Source organism: Xiphophorus hellerii, chromosome 23 (genome assembly GCF_003331165.1).
Source record: "Xiphophorus hellerii strain 12219 chromosome 23, Xiphophorus_hellerii-4.1, whole genome shotgun sequence".
NCBI lineage: Eukaryota > Metazoa > Chordata > Actinopteri > Cyprinodontiformes > Poeciliidae > Xiphophorus > Xiphophorus hellerii.
Window position 1 is genome coordinate 15,659,773 of NC_045694.1, and position 22,645 is coordinate 15,682,417.

The window sequence follows — 22,645 nt, forward strand, 5'->3', positions numbered from 1 at the left end:
ATTTCCCAAGATTACAGAATTAAACACTTAAATTTTATTCCAAATTTAAAGTTTAACATAAAAAGTTAAGACTGTCATTTATGAAATTCACAAAGCAGTCCTGAATACTTTTATGCATTTACCTTTAAAAAAAAGTTTGACTTTTTTTTTCCTCTGAAAAGGGACATTTGAACGTTTTTAAATGATTTTGACCCTTCCAGCTTATCGTCCAAATCCGGATGAGTAAAACGAACGCACCCCTGCTCCGAGTCCAGCATATGGGCGGGGCTTCTGAGCAGCGGCGAGATGGGGGATGAAATTAGGTCAGAAAACTCACCGGATGCGGAACAGCAGAGCATCAGCTAGACCAGATCTGCACAAATGATCAATGCTACGACATATACAGTATAGGTATATTTTCTCCCTTCAGCATGTATGATCAGCTGATGCAAATGATTCACTGAAGGACTGAGGCATGCACGGTTCTTGGTTCACTGTAGATTTCCTTTTATTACATAACAGGCTTTATAGAGTTGACATAGCCAGCAAAGCCAGCGAGACCCGCTGTTGCAGAAAAGATACAAGCCTTTTTTTTAAGCAGTATGGACTCATACACACAAAAATCACATTTATAACACACAAATGATAGAGTAATACAGATCTGCTTCAAACATTTTAGAGTGTAGGCAGAGAAAACCCAAGATTTTTGTAACGTTTAGATGACATTCTCAGTCATTTCTTCATAAATAATGGTTATTTCTTCAAAGAACCACCAGGAGGCGCTGGACTAAAGCTGAACAGAGTGATGCGTGAAGATTAACAGTCACATGTTGAGCCATCTGTCTAAGAGGAGGCAGACTGAGAAAAATCCACATTTATGACACGTTTTCAAACACTTTATACAGCAAGAACAGAGATTCAAATGAGACTCCGAGGGGAAGGGAGAAAGGGTAAGAAAGCAGTGGTTATTATTATTATTTTTATTTTTTATTTGAGAGTGGCTTAAATTTAATCTACAAATTTAAATGACAGAAACTGGGTAAGAACCACAGGAAAAAAAATAAATGTTTTCTCCTGGAGATCTCTATTCCTAGGAAGAACACAAAGACAGAAGAAGAGTGGTAAAACATTTAAAGCACCGTGTAAATGGTAAAAAAAATTATGACAGACTGATGTTTCACCTGTGCAAAATCTTTTATGAGAAGAAACTGTAGAGATAGGAGAACCCAACGATCCCAATGATGGCACAGCACAATGTAATCATCATCTTTTTCTGGAGAGTTAAAATACACACAAGAAAGTTAAAGAAGAAACTAAATATAAGTGTTTGCATATCTAGGGGAGTTGGTAAGAGGAAATGATGTAGGAAAAGGGAAGGAAGGGTCAGATTATGGCGTGTGTGTCTGTATGCTATAGAAGACAGGTGATGCAACTTACCTTCACTTCCTCATATCAAGTCTTTGAAAACTGTACTTTAACACAGCGGTCAAGAGAAAACACTTTCACACATCTTCTCCACAACACAGTCATCAAAACTTTTCACATGCAGCTACTGTACAGTGCCTTGTAGAAGTATTCACATCCTGTTAACGTTACAAAATTTTATCAACCATCAGCAAGCTTCAGTGCAATTTATTGGGATTTCATGTAGTGAATCAACAGAGTGGTGCACAAATGCAAACTAAGAGTATACTTTATTTTTACACACACAAAAAAAGTCTCTTAATACCCCTAAAAAACTGCAACTGGTTGCCTTCTCGAATAAATCAAAAGTGTAATATGAAGGCCGACAGCATTGTACAATCCATCTTTAAATAAATTAGAACAGCACAAGTGCAAGCCTTCCACAAAATAGCCGCCTTGTTTAACTGACAGTCTAGGAACACTGAAACTTTAAGGGTGATATAAAATGTGGAAGAAAAGCCAAACATTTGGTCTAAATGCAAAACTCTGTGTGGTGATTAAGATTGGTGGTACCAATGATTATCGAAAGCTGGTCAAAGTTCAGGGAAAGATGGAGGTTCTAAAATCTAAAGTTAGATGCTGCAAAAGATTTGAAACTGGAGCAGAGCTTCTCCTACCAGCAGGAAATCTACCCTAAACTCTGAGCCACAGCTACAAGGGAAGTGGTTTTAGATCAGAGTATGTGTGTCAGACTGGCCTTGTCAAAGCCAAGCCCTAAATCCAAATGAGGTTGATATATTTTGTAAAGAATGAACAAAAACTAGTATCTAGATGTGCAAAGCTGGTAGAAACATACCTTCAAACACTTACCGTTTTGATTCTGGGGGGTTGAAAATAAATGCAAATCAAAGTTTCCAGGTTTTTTTTTTTTTTTTAAATCATGTACCATTTTCCTTTGGTTTTGCAAATACGTCTTACTTTGACTTGAACTCTTATATAAAATCGTCATATATGTCTGACTACTCATTGTATAGTTTAGCCTGAGACTCAGAAACAGCAGCACAAACAGTCAGACTTAAGAAAAAAAACAAATCTTTAATTCTTTTGAAATATTTGACATAAGAAATGTGCAACAAGGTTAAATTTTCCCCACTCTTCCTTCGGTGACCTGCATGGCCACAAAAATCATGCTGGACGCTGATTTCAAGTATTTCCTGAAAGTGTAAAGACACAGAATCTTGTAAAGAAAATGCTTTGGCTCCTGTTGACTGACTGAAATGACATCTCGCCTTTATATGCACACAACCACCTTCTTTAACATAAGTGCTAAAGCCAATGTAATGTTTTGTAAACTGTCAGACTGCAATATTATCTACAGAGAAAAAATAATGGTGCCCAATAAAAATTCTACTTAACTACCAGCTTATGAAGTTCACCTCATTATACAATATTTAAAATTAAAATAAAAGCTCCATAATGTTACTTTTTCATTTCAATTCATGTTTATACAATTAAAAATGATTATTGAAGTCTTTGTAAATTATATGATGACAAAATAATTGTATAAACATGAAGGAAAAATGGCTCTGGACATCATTCTAACAGAAAATTGAATGGATGCACTTCATAAACTGGCAGCTTAGCTTTACGTTTACAGAGGAAACAATCACATAATACACCTAAAAAGAGCTGTTACTTTCCTTATGATTTAATTGTCCCTTTTATGTAAAAACTTCTTAAATCAAAAAAATATTTACTAGTGTTAATTCTAGTCTGCAAACTCTTTGGTAGCACATTAACAGTTTCTATTACAGTCCATTTGCCAACAGTAAATTTAAGGCACCTTCTCAAGACAATGGATTACTTGTTAGTCTTTTCTTTCAAATGTTGCTGAAATGTGTCGTCCTTCATATTTGAAAAAGAACATTTTCTTACAAGACTGTCAACAGTGCACAAATATGACTTCTGTTATTTACAATATAATTACGTAAACCTTAGCTTAATTCAATATTTTTAACAGTGAAAGTGCTGGAACTCTCTAAAAACAACCATAACCTGGAGAAGCAAACATTCAGTAGCTTTTAAAGTAGTAATATGTGTCAAGGCTCATTAAGGCAAGAAGAGTGGATCTGGGGGTGGGGGTGTGTATGTGTGTGTGTGCTCCTGCATGGTTTAAAGAACAGCTTAGGACAAACACACACAGGGGTGCAACTTTGGCATCAAATGTTAAAAACAATGAAATGTTTGGTGTTGGAGAGGTGATGAAACAGTCAGTTATTCTCCCAGTTCCCTTTTTGTTGCTTCCACAGAGGTGTAAGCAGGTAGTGAGCCGCATTGCAGTTCTCATTTCCTCATCAGAGCGTCCGTAGATTGTCTGGAACTGAAGAAGTCACAAAAGATCATCTTCCCCCTTTTTTTTTTTTAACACCAGCAGCTCTGATCCATACGCAGGAATTTGAATCCTTTTTTTTTTTTTGAGCAGATGATGAAACAAAATGGATGATCTGGGTGAAGAAAACACATGATGATGATGGCAGGGATCCGGCGGTCCCATCATAGTGTCTGAGTGAGGATGATAATGAGGATGACGACTAAAACCACAGCACAGCACACACCGATGAAGATCATCTTCTACAGAAGGGGAGAGACAGAGACACAATGAGGGGAGAGTTAGTGAAGAGAGCAAGGAGCATTTAAATCCCTCGCAGATCAAACCAACTCTCCACTAACACCAAGTCATTTAGCAGTGACCAGAAATGCCAACACCCCCCCCCCCCCCCCCCCCCCCCACACACACACACATCAAATAAGCTCCCAGGACAGACAGAAAACACACTCATTCAAGTCTAAAAGAAACCTCTTTTCCAAAGCATGCCTCCTTCCCACTTGTTACAGCACTACACTGAAGATTTTCTCCAAAATTACTCACCAACATCTCTTCTTTTAGTCAAACAGCTCCTCATTTTTTCAATCCTACTGACAACCCGATTATGAGCGCTATCAATGCCAGTAAGATCACCACAACCACCACTATAATCACAGTTTTCTGTTGGGAATAACCAAGTACACACATTCTGGTCAGATCCAAGTCTCAGTTGGAAAATTATTTAAAAAATAAAAAAAGTAGACAATGCGCCACATAGCTGGAAGTTGCAAAAAAAAAAAAAAAATCTGTACAGTTATTTTCACCTACACGAATGCTTGTGCAGGTAAAAGCAAACAATATCTTCAGCATCAACAGATGAGCACTTTAGTCATGTTCAAAAACATCAGCAAGGTTAAAAATGAAAAGGCGGGAAAGAGGGAAAAGAGAAAACAAGCAGTGTGTGTGTGAGTGACAGTGTGTGTGTTTCGGTGAGTGGGAGGAGGATCATCTTGGTTCTGGTTATGGGTGGAGGACGGGTCACAGCAACGGTTTTATCACAGGGATCCACACGGCACAGAGTTTAGTAATGAATCACACAGGAAGGTTGGGGGTCGTCACAGATCTCAATCATGAAATGAATGTGGCTTCCCAAAAGCATTGAGGTGTTCATTTAGTCAACAGGTAGTTTCTTGTAGTTTAGTTGTACTAATTTACTTTCTTAATCATCTATATTTGCTTTACTTTGGAATCATATCAGATTTAACTGGTGTTTGAAAAGTGAGATTTAAAAGTAAAAATAGACTTGTTTTTTAAGATGATTGCCTCTACTGATTGAAATGAGTTGCTTTATTAATGAACAGAAGTGGCAAACCTTAGCTGACAATTTGGAAAATGGTTTATTTGTGGAAATTGATGTACGATTTTAGTATCCGTGAAAAACTGTTCAATTTAAAAAGAAATAAAGGTTCAACAAAACACCAGTAAAACTAAACTACATCAAATAATTTTTTTCAGAGCTTCTAGGTTTAGCTGTGGTATACAACTGAACAAAACAGCATGTTAATCTACTGCAGTTTTATTATAAGAAAAAACTGACATAAATAAACTAGATTAAAATATTTTTATGCTCCAGTGGCTGCAGCTTGATTTCAATATAAAGATCACTTGGATTCGGAAAGTTCATGTTTCACATGCAATGTGTGCACTTTTAATTTAATCTCTAGTTTTGCAAAAAAAAACATAAAATACATCTTAAAGAATTAAAATATCCTTTTACTGACAGTAAAGTTTGCTAGATATTAATACAAGAAACCGCTTACCATGACGTTTTGATGCAGATTTGAAATGTACTATTTTTCTTTGATGCTCGTGGAGATCGAATGCTTTTATTTGACATTTTTCAACAAGTTGACGCCTCTCGTAAATAAACTCAAATGTTTCGGGTGCTTTTAGGAAGCCAGAGTTGCAGTTCTTAACCACAGCCACTCACACGGCGAGCCTCTTGCTGAAACTTGGCAGCTTTCTTAGTATCTGCAACAGCTCTCTCCACAAAGCCCACCGACTGGTCCATGTTGCTCTCAATCCTGTCAATCATCCCGCCCTGACAGGCACGCAGCCGGAAGCAGCAGCAGAAGGAAACGAGCGACAGCAGAGAGGAGGAAACATGCAGCGAGCTTACACATTATTCCAACGGTTGTGTGCGAGTGTTAATGGCAGTGAGGCGAACAGAAGAGCGATATGCAGGGCATGCAAAGTGGATGAAATGTGCTAAACTGGGCAAAAGTGCTAGAGTGACTGAAATAAAACAAGAAGCAGCAACAGGAAAAGGTCATATTAGTGAGATAGATTGCGAAACACTTTACCTTGCGGGCCTTGGTCTGGTACCTTACAGCTTTTTTAGTCTCCTCCTTCGCCTGAATAATGTGATCCACTGACTGGGATACATTCTGCTCTATGTTGTCAATTATTTCCCCCTGAGATAAAAAACAACAACAAAAAAAAAAGAAAAAAAGACAGGAACATATATTTTAATATCTATCAAGCAAACATGTGGTCACAAATTTTGGCATCGACACTTCTGTGTTTTGCAAACTGCAGCTTCAGTTTTTTTTTGTGATGAAAGATCAAAATGTTTTTAGAGTTCTGCAAAGCAAGATCATGCTGCATATGCCCAGGTAAAGATGTGAAAGACTACAGCTGAAATCACCAGCAAGCTCATCTCAAACCTAAAATATCTCTTCTTGAAGAGCGAGCTAAAAAATTCTTGCCACCAATGAAGAGCTTGCTCAAAACTGGCAGCAGGTGTGTGCGCATGCACAAGCAAAGAAACCATTTCTGTTAAATCCTGGCAGGAAGTACCAGGATTTAAAAATAATCAACACCATGGTTGATAAAAGCCTTTAAAAGCCTACACTCATACAAATAACTGCCTCAGTGCTAGGCGGATCGAGCTCATTAGCTCCCAACAAATTTATTCCTTTTATGAACATGATTACTTATAGCTTGAAAGGTATAATTAATGTGTTGGATGCATCTTGAGTGATGCACTGCGGATTGAAATCAGGCAATTCTTTTTCTTTCCCCAACTCAATTTGCAGCAAATAATGAGAGCTTCCAAAAATAAAATCACCACCTTCAGCACCGAAGTCCTTTGTGGTTTCACTGTTTCACACTAAAATTACTTTCACTGTCTTAAAAAAAAGAGATAATTTTGCCAATCTAAAAAAAGTTAACAGTTTAGACTTCTTATTTTTCATTTAAACATTTTCTAAACACATAATGTACATTGAGACAAGGCTAATTTACAACACAGTTCTATTATTTAGATGGAAAAAAAAGAACTGAATGTAATGAAGATCAAATTCTGCATGTGCTGTTTAGAAGAGTTAAAATGTCAATAAAATACAGGCAAAATCAATATTACTATTGTAATTATTACACCCACTTTTTATGTATTGTGCTCTCTGCTACTTTTAGAGAAAAAATTATATTTATAACTTTGTAAGGCATGATTACACACCATTTTCATAAGCTACATTCCTACTGATATGACAGCCAATCTGTACAGAATAGAAAAAAATCAAGAAGTAATACTGAGGTGGATGGATCTGAATGTGGTAGTGATCGCATCTAAAGAGTATTTCATTTTCACTGTTACAACATGCATGCTCAGTACGAGACATTGCTGAGAAAGGAATGATGTTACGCAATGAACCGTCCTCCGTCGCTACATGTTGGTTCAGGAGGGACGGTTTGCTGAAAAGTAAGTGACTCAATGCAGTTTACTGGTTTCCTTAAACAGCGTTTTTTTCTTTTAAAGAAAACACATTAAATTAAGTGGACTGCATAGTAGTATTTGAAATTTAATTGAAATTGAAGTAATTAAAAGTATTTATCAGGGATGTTAACTTCAAAACCCTTTGGAAGCAAGTGGTAATGTCGGTGATTTATTTATTTGACAGCAAAATCTTTTCAAATTCCAAACTGTGAACATAAATAACAGCGAAAAAAAAATAAGCAACATAAAGAGTGCAATGCAAGGACTCTTACCTCAAACAACCATTTCCCTCAGAAAGCATGGCGGTGTAAGCAGCACAAAACAGTTGGTCATATTCTAGTAGTTTAATTATAACAGTTGCTAAATCTCTTAGAACCCTCGTTTGTGATGAATTAGGTGTGAATGATGCTTGGTTCATATCTTACTAAATTTATTAAGGTTCCATGAAGGGAATGAGATGAAGGCGGTGGTGGCAGAGGTCAGGTGTAAGAAAAGCATGGAGCTGGAAAAAAGACAGACAGACAGACAGATGCAGAACGACAGTCATCGAACAGTAGAGGAAGAACGAGAAAAACACCAAGACAGAACAGCCAGACAGAATCACGACTGATCGCCAAGACACGGTAAAGATGAGCTGAAAGAATGGATGGATGGATTTGAATAAAGCAACCAGAAGGTGATATCCAGAGGAGTGTACCTGGCTCTCCACCAGCATGGCGATGTCTACAAACATGTCATGCAGCTCTTTGATGCTGCTTTCCAGACGGACAATATCTTTATGCCTGGATTCAATCTCACTCAGAGCTTGTTTTGAGATCCCAGAGTCCACAATCTGCAAAGACGAGCAGTTCACTGATACCATGCAGGCTCAAAACAGACGGCAAGTAAAATGTCAACATTTACTCATCAAGTGTGAATCCAAGTTATTTTTTTCTTGAATGTCAATATCAAAAGAAATTTCCAAATGTCTTAAATTGATAAGCTTAATGATCCTTGTGTTGCTTTTTAATAAATCAGATATCCTAAAAAGTTCCAGTAATTTCCCAGTTATTGTTTTTTTGCAATTGTTTGATAGTTTCATATGAATTACTGAGAACCTCAGGTGTGCATTTACATTATAGTAATAAGATATAGTAATACTTTAGGTGTGGTTTGGTCCAGTCGTTGCATATTAGGGAATCCTAAGCTGAACTCGGTGTCCTTGAACAAGAAATTCCTCCTTAGTTGTGCCGAAAACAAGCTCCTCTTGATCAAAAAGCTTGAACAGAAGCTAAAGTGCAACATGTTCTCATTTTATCAGTGACACATTGCAGTCGAAGCTACATGATTCAGTGCTCCCAGTCACTCTGTTTCTTTCCAGAAGCCTCCTTACAGCTGTTTCATCTGTTCGCTGAGACGTCACCAACAAGCATGACTCCTTTTCTTGAATCTTTATGTTTTGGTTATTAAATACGTAAAACATCATCCAGCTTGGCATCAACTGCTCTCAATGTTCTTCTCATTGATATCCAGTAGCATTAAAACAAAATGTCTTAGCTGTCTAAGACAAAATGTCTTAGCTGTCTAAGACATTTTGTTTTAATGCTACTGGATATCAATGAGAAGAACATTGAGAACAGTTTATGTATTTATTATGAACTCTTAAATGAACATGTTTTGAGTAGAAAATATATTCTAGAATCTGAACAAGACAAACAAAGTTCCTTTTATCCAAACATCAGAAATCTAAAAATTAGCAAATAATGGGCTTTTATTTTTTTAAAAACAGCAAAACCAATTTTATTTGTAAAGGTGTTAAAACAGGGGACATAATTGCTCATTTACACACAAGACACACTCACCCCAGCAGTGAAAACGGCAGCATTTCCACTTTCCAACATCTCCTCCAGCTCTTCATCTGTCTTCGCTTGTCCAGCTGGACAGAGCAAAGTGAAAACAGAGATTATTATGGGATTATTCTATACTTTGTTTCTGCGCGTGTAGGTTTAACTTACTTATCTCAAGTTGTCTCTGAATACGTCCTTTACTCCTCTCCCTGAAGTCCACCTGAGCTTCGTTATACTTTGTCATGACCTCAACAAACTTCCTGGACAGCACTGCATGCTGGGAGGACAGAATGGATGCAAATTATGATCACAAATCTTTCTCAACATCCTGGAGACAGCTGTACAATGTTTACTTTTCAGGGGGTGGGCGTCTACCTTTACATGCCAAAATATTTGACTAAACTAAACCCCATGAAACAATTTAACATGAATTAAAACAGCCCTATTTCAAAGCTTTACAAGTTTGAAAATTCTTCATCCTCCGCACAATTTACCTGCGATTTACGTATCCGCATATCAGCTGACACCCTCTCCTGCTGCTCCGACTCCAGATTTCTCTCAATGGCTGGAAAACAGAGCAACGTTCAAATTCACGTCATAAACACATCGTCCAACATTTACATCAAATTCAGGAAAAGTTTGACTCATTCTGACAAGAGAAAATGTGATTGTCGCTGCCAGACTTACTCTTGAGTTTGTTTCTTGCATTGTTGGCCATCTTCTTTATGTTATTAGTGATTGATTCCAAGTCATCCTGTGTTTCTGAAGAAAGGTAAAAAATTGTCTTAAACCAGGGATGTTCAGATAGAAATTAAGTATTTTTTAAAGATGATGTATGAAGAGAAAATGAGAATGCTTCATATTCTGTCACACTCTGTGTGCGTTTTTTCTGCTCAGATTGGAATATGGTTTAAAAAATACAATAAAAACGACAAATCAGAAAAAAGCTACAGTAACCTTATTTTTGTGAACCAGATTCAACTGGGTATGTTTTCAAAATAGGAAAACTGGGCACAAAAACACAGTAAATCAGTTAAAGGTGAGATGTCTCACTCTGATCCGACGTGGGAGCCGACAGGATGACTGAGTAAAGCTTTTTGACTTCAGCCACGTTCTCGTCAATTTTATCAATACTGTTCCTGATGTCTTCAATCTGCAGACAGACAGGTCACAATTAACAAAACAAAAAAATATGTAAGCGAAGTTAGGTCTTTGCACAACAATCGGGAGCATAAAACCTGACCTGAGAGAAGAACTCGTCCATGAAGGCTGCGTTGTCCACAGCGATCTCCACCTCCTCATCATCTTGATCACAAGTCTAACATTTGAAAACAAATAAGGTAATTAGTTCCCCATAATGTGAGAAAGTCATTAGAAACTGAAAAAAATAAAGCTGCTTATAACTGTTGAGCCTTCTAGCCTAAAAACAACAAAAATGTCTTTTCATGAGTTTAAGATACCATTTTAAATTGGAAAAAAACCTGTAAGATAATAGACAGTTTAAAACCATAAATCTGACATTTTGACCCATTTTCTGATGATTTATTTTGCAAATGATTGAACAACATTCATGGCTGCCAAGATTAAGAGGGAAACAAAAGTATTGTCAGATTAGAGTGCTGGATAGTTAAAATAATTTACTACTAAACAAATCACAAGTAGACGTTTTTTGTTCAAATTACTGGAATATCCCATTTAAAAAACAAAACAAACACAAAAACTAAGATATATCTAGCTCTTAAATTGTCACAATATAATCAATAACTTTTTTTACTTGTGGTACTATCAAAATAATACTGGAAAACAAAAATGTTATAAGTAACTATACTGCTCAAAAAAATAAAGGGAACACTTTAAGTGTTAAACACCTGTTTAAGTGTTCCCTTTATTTTTTTGAGCAGTGTATATTTATACCCATTTTAATGTTAGGGTAATAGAGTAAATGCATATCCAAATATTTAAATTTGAGATCCATCATATATAAACAATTATTTCTGCATGCAAGTATTTCATGATTCCTGTTCAAAAACTCACAATATATAATTATTAACACTCAGCGAGCCTCTTTAAACCAACACTAACACCTGATTGGTTAATCTACACAGCAAGTCACATGTCCAGAAACTTTAATGGGCAAGATAATGGATAAAGATTAAAGATAAAGTGATGCAGCATGCAAGAATAAAAACAAAGTGAAATAGTTTGGCTTTTCATAAAAACACTTATGACATATTTAACCAATTTTATTTGCATCAGTTTCCTGATTTGTTTTCGTTTCTCAGATAAGTTTATAGACACAGTAAATGAGACGGTAAATTACCGTTAACCTAATAGTCAGCTGATTAATAACAATATTATTCTTTATATTTGCCTATGTTGTACCATTTAGTTGTGAAAACACTGTGCTAAATGGAAGAAGATGGTAAAAAAATAAAAAAACAGATTTTCTGTGTACTGAGCTGTCAGTTAGCTGCACTGCAGCATCCAGTGTAGTTATTCTTCATGTCACGAATCAAAACTAGACTTGCAACGAAGAGGCCGCTGTTGGCTCCTTCTTATGTCCAGCCTCCCACAAGGTCAAAACATACCAATTCCAAACTTTACTCTGGTAACTTTTAATTCAACAATTACATACAACAGGCTTATGGAGCTAAATTGGGGCCAAAAATCTGTTAAAGAAAAAAACACTTAAAGCTGAAAAATGATTTGAAACTGAAAAGTAATTTTGAGACTAAAACTGGAAAGGGATTTGAAACAAACAAAAAAAAGGTCAAAACATCTTTCCAGATTTGAGGGTTTTTTTTCAGTTTCAAACCCCTTTGTGAGGGAGCGAGGCCTTAGGAGACACGGGGTGTGGAACCGTGACTGACGGCTAAAGACATGGACAAAATATTCCCAGCTGTTGCATTAAGAATCAGTGGGAGCTGGAAATGTATTTTTCCTCCATTTCAAATCTTTTTCAGTTTCAAAAATTGTTTTCCAGTTTCAAATCTTTTATTTAATTCAGTTTTAGGTTATAAAAAATTCCAACAATGCGTGGCTGGGAGAGTCTTTGCTAAAGAGGACTCTTTAAACCACATGGACATGATCAGGTTGAAGATGAAAAGTTCCAGGAATTAACCAACATGGTTGATCAACGTCCTCTGAACTGCTGTTTAGAAGTCAAATTAACCTCCATGTGTGAGACCTACTACCAAGTAAACCAGATATTTACATACATAATATAAAAATAACCTTTCCTCCACCACTGTTTGGTAATAATTCAATTCAAACTTTCCTGTTTTAGGTCAGTTAGGATTAGTTAGGATTTCAAAGATTTTTTTTACAATCCAGATGCCAGAATTTGCCAATCATGTGGTCAAACAAAAATCTCACTATGGAAATGTACAGTGATCACACCATTCAGGAACGATCTAGATCTGTCTCCCAGAGATTAACATGTTTTGGTGTGAAATTTGCATATCTTCCCCAAAACATAAAAGTGTGTCATGATAAACTGTGAAATGAATCCAGGAGGATGCCCAAAATTGGGAGACCCAAGTCAGTTTAAAAGACAGCTCTACCAAATACAAGAGGAAATTTACAGTATGTAAACACCTGACTTTAACTGCATAAAAGTAGCTTGCAAAAGTTAGAGTTAATATCAGACAGGACTGGAAAAGGTTAGTTGTCATTTTCTAAGCTGTAAAAAAATATATTTGGTTCAATTATGTGTGTCAGTTCCAGTATGTTTAATGGAAACCAATACATGTAGCCTTTACCGGTTATCTATTGCATTATTCTGTTATGTGTGCGTGTTTGTGTGTGGGGGGTAGGAGGCGTGATATAATGACAAATTTCATAAAGTTAATGTTCTAATGTCTACCAAGAAAATGTTAATAAAACTACATTAAAATATGTATGTATTAACTATGTATTTAACTTAAACATTTGCCATACGTGCATTTACAAGTTCAAATAGACTCATGTACATTTTCGAAATGACAAATTTGAGCCAATGTTTTACTCAGAGACACTCCATGCCATTATTCAGATCTTGTGGAAAATCTGGAGCACAAAGGAAGGTTTTAGTCCCTCACCTCCTAGCTAAAGACCACAGCATACTAGTAAAACCATTTCCTTGTTTGGCAGCGTGACACATCAAGCTGGGACACTGCTCACCCTAACTAAACCACACCCAAAATATTTATTAGACAGCTTTACTTCTAAGTCTACAAATAACGTCACTGGGATAAGTTGGCAAACACAGTGAGGTGCAGCTGGATGTTTACATGACTGCAGGAACTCCACCTGTCTTCAGCCGGTGTTAAAAACCAAAATTAAAGAGTAAACATGTCAGGTTTGCGTTTTGACAGCGTCAAGTTAAGGGAAAAAAAATTGTACCAGTTCATTTGTTTCTTCCTTTTTAAATCACTTCAACTTTTTCAACTCAAACAACGTTTTATGACACCCACGCGATGCAATTGGTTGGTGATCTTTATGCGAGTCAGGTTGTGTGAGTAATGTGTAACCAAGTCCGAACTCTTCAGGTGTGACAGTCAGGTGTGTGTGGCCGGGTCAAAGTCAAAGTACGGAAAAAGTCAGGCGTCACAGCTGTTGGTTTCCCGGCAATCATATCATCCAACTCTGTCATGATCCAAATAAACACAGAGTGAACACATGCCATTTGAAATGTTTACATTTTTCCAAGTTAACGCCATAAACCTGAATTAATTGTATTCCATAACAGACCAACACAAAGTAGATTGATTAAGTTGAGAGAAAACGACATGATTTACAAAATTCTCTATAAAAAGCGAAAATCTGAAGCGTTTGCATGCATTTATATTTAGACATTTAAGATCTAGTGCCACAATGAACAATCACGTTCCTCAGAAATTTGACTTAAGAAAGGATGGCAATAAAACACCCATAAGGATTCTCATGTGACTTCGCTAACTATCAATTCTCGCCACATTTTTCAGATTTGATTTGTAAAAACTTCTTCCACTTTACAATCATGCACTATTTCATGTTGGTTTATGAAATAAAATGCCCACAAAATACAGTGAAACTAAAAATAGAGTATGAAAACCTTTGCAAGGAAGCATGTAGCTCAGATCAGCTCTGAACAAAAGTTGGAACGTTTTACTTACAGAATAACATTTACCTGTAATTTAAGTATTTTAAGTATTTATATTTATTATATATATAAAGTATATAAATATATAAAGTATTTAAGTATATGCTTACATCTCCCATAATTTGATTACTTTGTCTATTTTTCAAACTGGAGTGCAGCTTTTTCCTTCCACCAGTTCAAAAACCAGTCCTCTTTTTTCCCAGCACTTCATCCAAGTTTGCCTTTAACCTACGCAGGCCTTCAAAATTTGAATTGCAAATGTTTTCCTGGACTATTCGTTTCACTCTGCCATGACTAACAGTTGTGAACGTGTATTGATATCGTTCTTATTCTCTGTGACTCAGTCATGTAATTTTACATCAAAAGAGAAGTTTGGCCTCACACATTACAACCTCTCTGACACACAGTGCTTCTGCAGCGATGAGATAACAACAAGAGCTCACTTCCTTCCACAGGCCTGTTCAGCAGAAACAGGAGGAAAGGAAGCCGATCTGTGCAACACGCCCTACAGAGGTGGGCTACACAGACACAGCTGGACGCTTTCTGTGCAGGATCACCTCAGAAACAATCAGAGGAAGAGGGGTTATCCAGGTCAGACGGAGAGTTTTCGACGCAGTCACAGGCTCACACAATGAATTAGTTTCTGCAGTCAGAAAGACACTGAAACACGTTGAACACTCATAAACATCAGATAGTGTCAAATGATGGTTTCTGTTCTGAACAACATTTTAAAGTGCTTGAAACCTTTTCCTTTCTTTTATAAAAGATAAACATAAAAACCACACTGACTGGAAGACCTGTGAGCTGAAATACAGATGCAGCGAGTCACGCTGGAGCAAATGAGATTTTGATCTAAACCAAGATACAATAATCTCCTACTGAACATCACATAATCATGAGAGTGAAGTGGACATAAAGCTTAAAAAAGGCACAAAACACAAATGCACGTAGAAGTGGGAAGATTTTGTTTGTTTCTTTATTGCAAAACATCATTAGACTCACAAAGTGTCTATGTGTCATGTTGCATAATTCCCTCCTAACAACAAGGTGATGCCTGAAAAGGTTTGCTTAAAGGTTTTACATTTAAACAAACACAGTGATCCTGGGCCTCAGAAATCAGTGGCTCTCTTAAAGGGGAAGCTGACTAAGCTCCGTCATTCACATTTTTCTCCTGGGCTGTGGTGCTACCTGTCCATCACGACAGTTTTACTGTAAAAGTGAAGGAGGCTTAGCTGCTTTATTATTTCAAAAAGAAAGCAAAAATAAGTCAAATGCTTCCACCTGTAAACCAGGAATAAGATTATCAATGAAAAGCTGCCAATCCCACAGTGACCAGTTGAAGATTTATTTTTAATGCACAAAGTTTGTTTTTGTCAAAGAAAGTCTGGATTAATCAGGTCTTTATAGCTTTAAGCTTCTCTTTTTAAGCTACTGCTTCAATGTTTAATTAATAGGAAAAAAAAGTCTATCTTGCTTTGATTTATTTTATTATCTGGAGCAGAAAACAGAAAAATAAATGTTGCAAATTGATGAAAAAGGCTAATTTTAGGGTCCTGCTACAATTCGAAAAGTTTAATAAAGCAATACTATGATGTTTGTGTAAAAAACAACAACAAAAAAACTTTGATCTTCAAGTAACTCTGCAGAACTAATGTAGTTAATCCCATCCCATTTTAGTTTCAGGTGTTCTTAATAGAGATGAACCAATCAGGCTTTTACTCATCCAAGCATATCTCTGGCTTTCTTTTAGCTCAGACCTGCTAATTCAATATCTATTAATTAATAGGATATACTGAAGAGAAAACTGAAGGGCAGATTGAGTAGTTTTGAATCCAACAGAATAGGAATTACAACATCATATATATTTATCCATTAAATATAAATGTGCAAAGCAACAGCTGTTTATCTGAGCCAAACGAGAAATTTGTCAGATTCTGATCTCTAATCAATTAATAAGTTTGTCTCCATTTCTGAAGTTGCAAAAAAGGACCAAGCAGCCAACAGAGTCAATTTGTTCTTTGTTACTGTTTTATTTATTGCACTTTTACTAGAACTGCACAATTCAAGTCACAGCAGCCACCAAGATACCAACGTGTGCAATACTGTAATCGCAAAAGACTGTTTGGCTTTGGGAGAAAATTATTTAGAAAGTTCCACACAAATGCCAGTTTTCCAGGTCAATAATGTTTTTAACCAGTTGTGCAAACATTTTTTGATTAGAAAGGTCTATTTTTGGTGACTGAGATGCTAAAGCTAATAAAGAGTAGAGGAGGTATTGTGATAAAGGAAGGCCTTAGTCAGGTCTATAAAGGCATCCAGCCATAATAATATAGTTGATAGTTACAGCTCAGTGGAAATTAACTTGCTCCTCAATGGAAAAGATCAAAGCAAAGTTCCTAATTTATGAACAGAGAACAAATTATCTTATATGCACTTTTATTGGTGCAATAAAGTAAAACCTGACTTCTGTTGAAGAAATTGTAGTGATTCCTCAGATTGGTGCATTAAAAACTCTGTGATTCTGCAAAAACAATGACAAAGCGAAGCAGAACAGAAAGCCATCAGTGAAACATTTACATTTAATTCAGGGCTAAAGTTCTTCTTTAAAACGATTCTCACTAACGACTCGGTTATTAACACTTTGCTGCTCTGTGCTTTACATCTGAGATGTGTGAATAATGTCACATTTCAGTTTATCGCTTTCCGGCTACAAGTCAGAAAAGCAGTGGGACTTACTTAATTGTTGATTCAACTAGACCTAGCAATACAATCCAATAGCAATAATGCATTTCTAAAGTATTTCATCAATTCGTTTGTTGATGAAATACTTCAGAACAGCATTACACCTCGTCTCAGTCTGTTCAGTCAAACTCAAAAACTGCATTTTAGCTTAAAAAGTAAATATCTTTGACTAACCTGAATGCGTACAAACACCTTCATGTTAGTCAGGTGAAAAAAAGGGCAGACTGGTCTCAACAGACGAATTTCTAAAGGTTTTCCCATTGTCACAATCACACCTTTTTACCTGCAACTCATTGGGTTCATGTGCTACTGAAGATCAGAAATGAACTCATAGTCTCTGTTTCAGGCTTACTACATCTAAAAACTTAAGACCACTGTAGTTTTAAAGAAGGCAACATGTTTGGAACCAGTTTGTAATCCTGAAAAACGGCCAGCATCTTATTCAGAGGGTTTTTATTATGTTGAACATTTAGTATGCAGCAAACATGACATTTTAGTTCTGTGCAAGCAGAGCTGAAAATTGAAGGGAATCCGGATTTCTGGGTCATTTATCTGAAAATATTTTCTTCTCAGGAACTAAACCATGTTACATCTTCAACCAAAACAAAACTTTTACAAAACTTTCATTTCAAATTTTGGTAGAATTTGTTTCCCTCTTGTCCATTTCATTCCAATAATTTGTAGTTTTGTGTATCACCCTTGTCATTTATAGTCGATTAGGATTAAACAGGATGTTATTCATTTGGTTCTGTTTTTGCTTTATTAGATTGAGCCATAATATTAGCTTATGGCTGATATATTGCCTGATACCTTCACTTCTTCACTGGACTATGACATGAAACAAGCTATTGCTTAGACAATGGCTAGCAATCTGACAAGGGAACATAAAGACTCTAGAATAAAGGAAGCAATCTAAGTGCTACTACAATTCATCCATTCATTAGGATTCAAGAGAGGAACCAAAACCAGCAGCCTGTTGAGTTAGGGTGTTGAATTACTGTGCACACAAAGCTGAAAAAATATTTAGCTTTGACAGAAAACTAAACAACAGAAAGCTGTTTAGGTTTTCATATCCACCTTTTCTTATAGCACACAGAGGGAAAACATCCAATTCAATTATTTGAGTTTAAAACCACACAAGAAGCCAGGATAAGACCAACTAAGCACCGTAAAAGCTGCCATTACTCAAAGCAAATTATGTTCCACAGTCTCTTCTTGTCCCAAAAGTCTTCAAGTTTACTGAAAGTCAGGTGATTGTTAGCAGTAGCTTGGACAAACATTTACATGAACATAAGGCTACAGAATGACACATATGCAGTCTAGATTACAGCCAGCAAGTTAAACATTAGGAAGGAAACTCAAGGAGGAAAACCTAGGCGCAGCTGAGTAAGATGATAGTATGATAAGAGGAAAAGATAAATGGAAAGGTGGTAAATATGAGAATGTCGAGTCTGAGAAGGTTATGTAGCTTCACTGAAGCATGAAACACACATTCTGTCAACTTCCCAACACATGAATGGCCTCCTTAGGTTACTATCTGTACTTTCTTTCACTAATATGAGGACAGCTGTGTGTCAGAGGGAAGCACTCCCGAGCGCAGCAGTCTTTTAAACAGCGCAAACATTTAGCCAAATGTTTTAAGAAGCCATAGCAACACACCTCATATTGGGTTACAACAACAGGATCAAGGCCTCAGCTCTATGAGCACCAAGAGCCGGGAAAACACTCAACATTGTTCACATTGTTCACCTTCAGACACAGAATAACTTATTCTCTTCGCAAGGCAGACAGCAGACTTTTAGAGTATCTTGTAGAAGTATCTAAACTTAGCCATTCATTTCCAAGAATGTGTTTTCAAAGGTTGCATTTTTTTTTACCATGGAGGCAGTTTTATTGCTGATTCATTGCATAGCAGCAGGTGGCGGCTCCGCATGGATTGGTAGGAAATCCTCGCTGGATGATAAACTTGAGTAAAAACACCAGAAGTTTGTGGTTTTTACATGCTTAAAACAAATGCAAAACATCTAACTGCTGTTTTTTCAAAGACAAAGCAACATTTATTCCTACAGCTGCCAGAAATCTAACTCAGATTACCGGAGTTTTAATTATGTCACAGTTAACATTGGAGCAAAGATAAAAAATACACATGGCTGTCATTCTGCTACTTATCACAGCAGCAAAATACTGATGTAAGCAGGTCAATTAGTTGGTGCAATTGTTCCAGCAGTAAGTCTGAAGTTGATGTTTTAAGCAGATTTTCAGCTTTTATTTTGCAAGCTGGATCTTAAACATCAATGTTAACCTAATGAAGGAGCTGTGGAGTTTGAACACCAATGTGGTCTGTGTTTGTATTGGTCAAAAATTGTTCCTAACAGCTGAATTAGTCAAATCTTCTCATTGAAAAAAGAAAGAATGTGTGCCTTCTTTCAGCCAGCTGACCATCCATGTGCAGAAACAGGCAGGAGAGGGGGGCACTGGCTTATGCCACACGACATGAGAAGAAAACTTTGGTGACCAAAGTTTGGTCACTCCAGCTATATGTCTGGTATCTTATGAAAAGGACTTTAAACAACTCTCTAATACATTTGACCTCCTACAAATCCAGTTCTTACCACGTCCACCTAAAAACTGATTGATTGGTTTTTAAAATAAACCTAAAGAATGTCGATATTTCCAAACGTCTGAAGTGAAACTTCAAAACTTTGAATTTCTAAATAGCTGATAACACCTAAAAGATGAGTATAATCTCATAAATAAGAGTAAGATTGTCAATTACTCATGGATTTAGAACAGGAAAGCTTAGTAGAACAAGACATTAAGATTATTGTTGAAAATTGTGATGTTGATTGTGATTAACCGACAGTTTTAACAGAACTCTCTTATTATCCTCTAGATGGACCCAGAATTATCCCTTTGCATTAGCATCTATGCCACTAACATCTATATCAGGAGTAGGAATAAATGACAGTGAAGTCCATCCAATTGGCCAATAATGTTAGTGATAGACAGTTAGCATAGTATGCATGGTCCCGATAGCTTAACAAAAATTGCATCCAAGCAGTCACTAGCACACTGAAACTGGATAGAATCGTGTTAAAGCGTTAAATATTATTGAATAGATACAGTAGATTTCCCCTTAGCCAGCTCCAATTTCTAAATTTTTAAAGATAATTCCCATAGTCCCAATCATTAAACCTGTCAAAACCAAGAACTCACAACATGTCTGCTCTTTAAACGTCTTAACCAACCTTAGTGTACGTTTAGTAAATCCAATAAAGTCTACATACATTTGTTTTCTGAGGCATAAAGGGGATTCAAAAAATGTAAGAAATAAGAACAACCGGAAGTGGAAAAAAAATCTGAATCTAAGAATACGACTTTTTTTCGTATTGGCACGAAAAAAAAAGTCTGATCAGTGCAATAACTGAAAAACACACTTTGACGTTTTAGCATTAAAATAAAAAGAAATTAAAACATTACAATAGATCACCAACTAATCTTAAATTTCAAGTTGAACACATTTGACACAATGACTTCAATTATCTTTATCCTTCACCCAACACCAGGATATTAAATTCACACATAAGCTACAGATTTACTACCATCTATCATCAGTTATGTCATCTCATGGCCGGATATGTCATAAAATGTGTTTCCTTTCACTCAAATAGTTTGTCCCCGTGTTAAATTCAGTGTCTTCTAACGATTTAAACATTCTCGGAAATGAAAATGTAGTTTTTAAGTGTATGCACAATGAAAGAGGTGGACAAAAAACACATTTCCTGTACATTACTCACCGCTTTCAGCTGTTCCAATCGGTCCTTCATTATTAGTTGTGTAATATAACAGTTCAAATCCAAAAAGACAACACCAATATTGCACCACAAATTGGTTGGAAAACTATTCCCAGCGCCTGGATTCCTCAGCCAGCTGCAGAGCTAGGCTGTGCAGCAGAAACCCAACAACCTGTGAAAGGAAATTTAAAACTCCCCAAAACTCCTGCAGGTCTCTGAGGAGCGGAGTTTTTTTTTTTTTTTCTTCTGAAAATTAGAGTCTTCCCGTCGCTTTTCCATACAATATGGCTGCTGGGTTTAAAGGCTGGGGTTTTTCTTGCTAAATCTCTTCTTCCAGGGGATTAAAACAACAGTTGTGTGGAGCCGTATAATCTGCCTCTGCGCTGCCCACCACTAATCATTCTAAAACGCACTTTTCTAGCTCACGCATGCGCAAACAAGTCCTTCTTCACTTGAATAAAGCCACGCCCTGAGCCACCTGCGCTGCTGATGCATTTAGGTGCTGTGGGAATAATAGCGTTGAACAGCTCCTTCTGGGAAACAGTACGTTTTTGACACTATTTGTGAACATCAGAGAATATGGAAAAAGCATCAAATTAAGAATATGATATACCTAAATAAAATTACAGCATTTAAAAGTCATGTTGTGATTTTACTCTTAGTTTTATGTCTAAATTTAACTAATCTTAGAGTACCTTAATTTTTTTTTGTTGTTGTACTCAGAACTTGTTCAACATTTGTCACATTGTAACGAGAAAGGGTGATGGGATTTTTACATTTTATTTTTATTTTATTTGTAGTTGGTCAAGGGCAAAGATTAGAGATGGAAGATAAAATATAGGTTTAAAGATGTTTTTTTTTACAGGAAAAAATAAGTAACTAAAAAGTGTACTTGCATTCTGCAGTATTTCCTGCAGAATTTCTGCCCAGGTCTCCCTTGCAAATGAGATCTAGATCTCAAGACGTTTTTGACCCGGTTAAATAAAGAAAATGAAAATGAAATTAGCCTGCCTGAGTCTGTACTTCTTAAAACCACCTAGTTACCCTACAAATTCTCAATTAGATGGAGATTTCTACTTCATACAGGCCGATTCTAACACATGAAGATGCTTTATCAAAACTAAAGCATCTTCAAGTACACAAACTCTCAAACTTCTTGAAGTCTTTTTGAGGTCATTCTCCTCTGGCTCGGTTTCAAATTGTTTTCCATTTGGGATTTTTTTTGACAGTACCTTAATTCTTGCTACTCTTTACTGCAAAAACTGTTTTGTGGGTTGCTTTGGTAATTGTTGTCATGTTTCACCTCAGCTACAAATGTACCATGGGTCTCCTGGCTGCTTCTCTGATTAATCCTGACCTGTCTGCTGTGGTCGTTGGTCTTTCATGATGCTGTTTGTTAACTAATGTCTCTAACAATCCTCTGTGGCACCTGGCAGCTGAAATGTAAAATGCTGTTTTATATTTAAATTACAATAACATGATAAAAGTTCAAAAAGCACAAATATTCTTGCAAGGCACTGTAGTTAATTTAAAGAAGCAAACATTGAGTCACAGTCCCACTATGGATAGCAAAACACTATATGGAAAGTCCTGGGGCAATATTTCAAAATAAGAAAAACTTCAAAAAAATATAAT

At 36.4% G+C, this 22,645-nt stretch overlaps 1 protein-coding gene across 7 annotated transcripts; it reads right to left on the bottom strand.

The window, feature by feature from the left end:
* Positions 1-465: 465 nt before the first annotated feature.
* stx3b (syntaxin 3b) lies at positions 466-21,437 on the bottom strand. 7 transcript variants are annotated; one of them, XM_032555375.1, is made up of 12 exons: positions 21,014-21,435; positions 10,596-10,670; positions 10,406-10,505; positions 10,040-10,114; positions 9,847-9,917; positions 9,521-9,629; positions 9,368-9,441; positions 8,224-8,358; positions 6,112-6,222; positions 4,313-4,429; positions 1,161-4,014; positions 466-1,069 (listed from the first exon to the last, which is right to left on the bottom strand). In XM_032555375.1, exons 1-10 carry the CDS (start codon positions 21,041-21,043, stop codon positions 4,343-4,345), a joined length of 867 nt encoding a protein of 288 aa, XP_032411266.1. In that variant the 5' UTR covers positions 21,044-21,435; the 3' UTR covers positions 466-1,069; positions 1,161-4,014; positions 4,313-4,342. The 7 variants fall into 7 exon arrangements, with proteins under 7 accessions (XP_032411266.1, XP_032411268.1, XP_032411267.1 ...); XM_032555377.1 differs by lacking the exons at positions 4,313-4,429; positions 6,112-6,222 and adding an exon at positions 5,739-5,849 and having other exon boundaries at positions 1,161-1,252; positions 21,014-21,437; XM_032555376.1 differs by lacking the exon at positions 4,313-4,429.
* Positions 21,438-22,645: the final 1,208 nt, after the last annotated feature.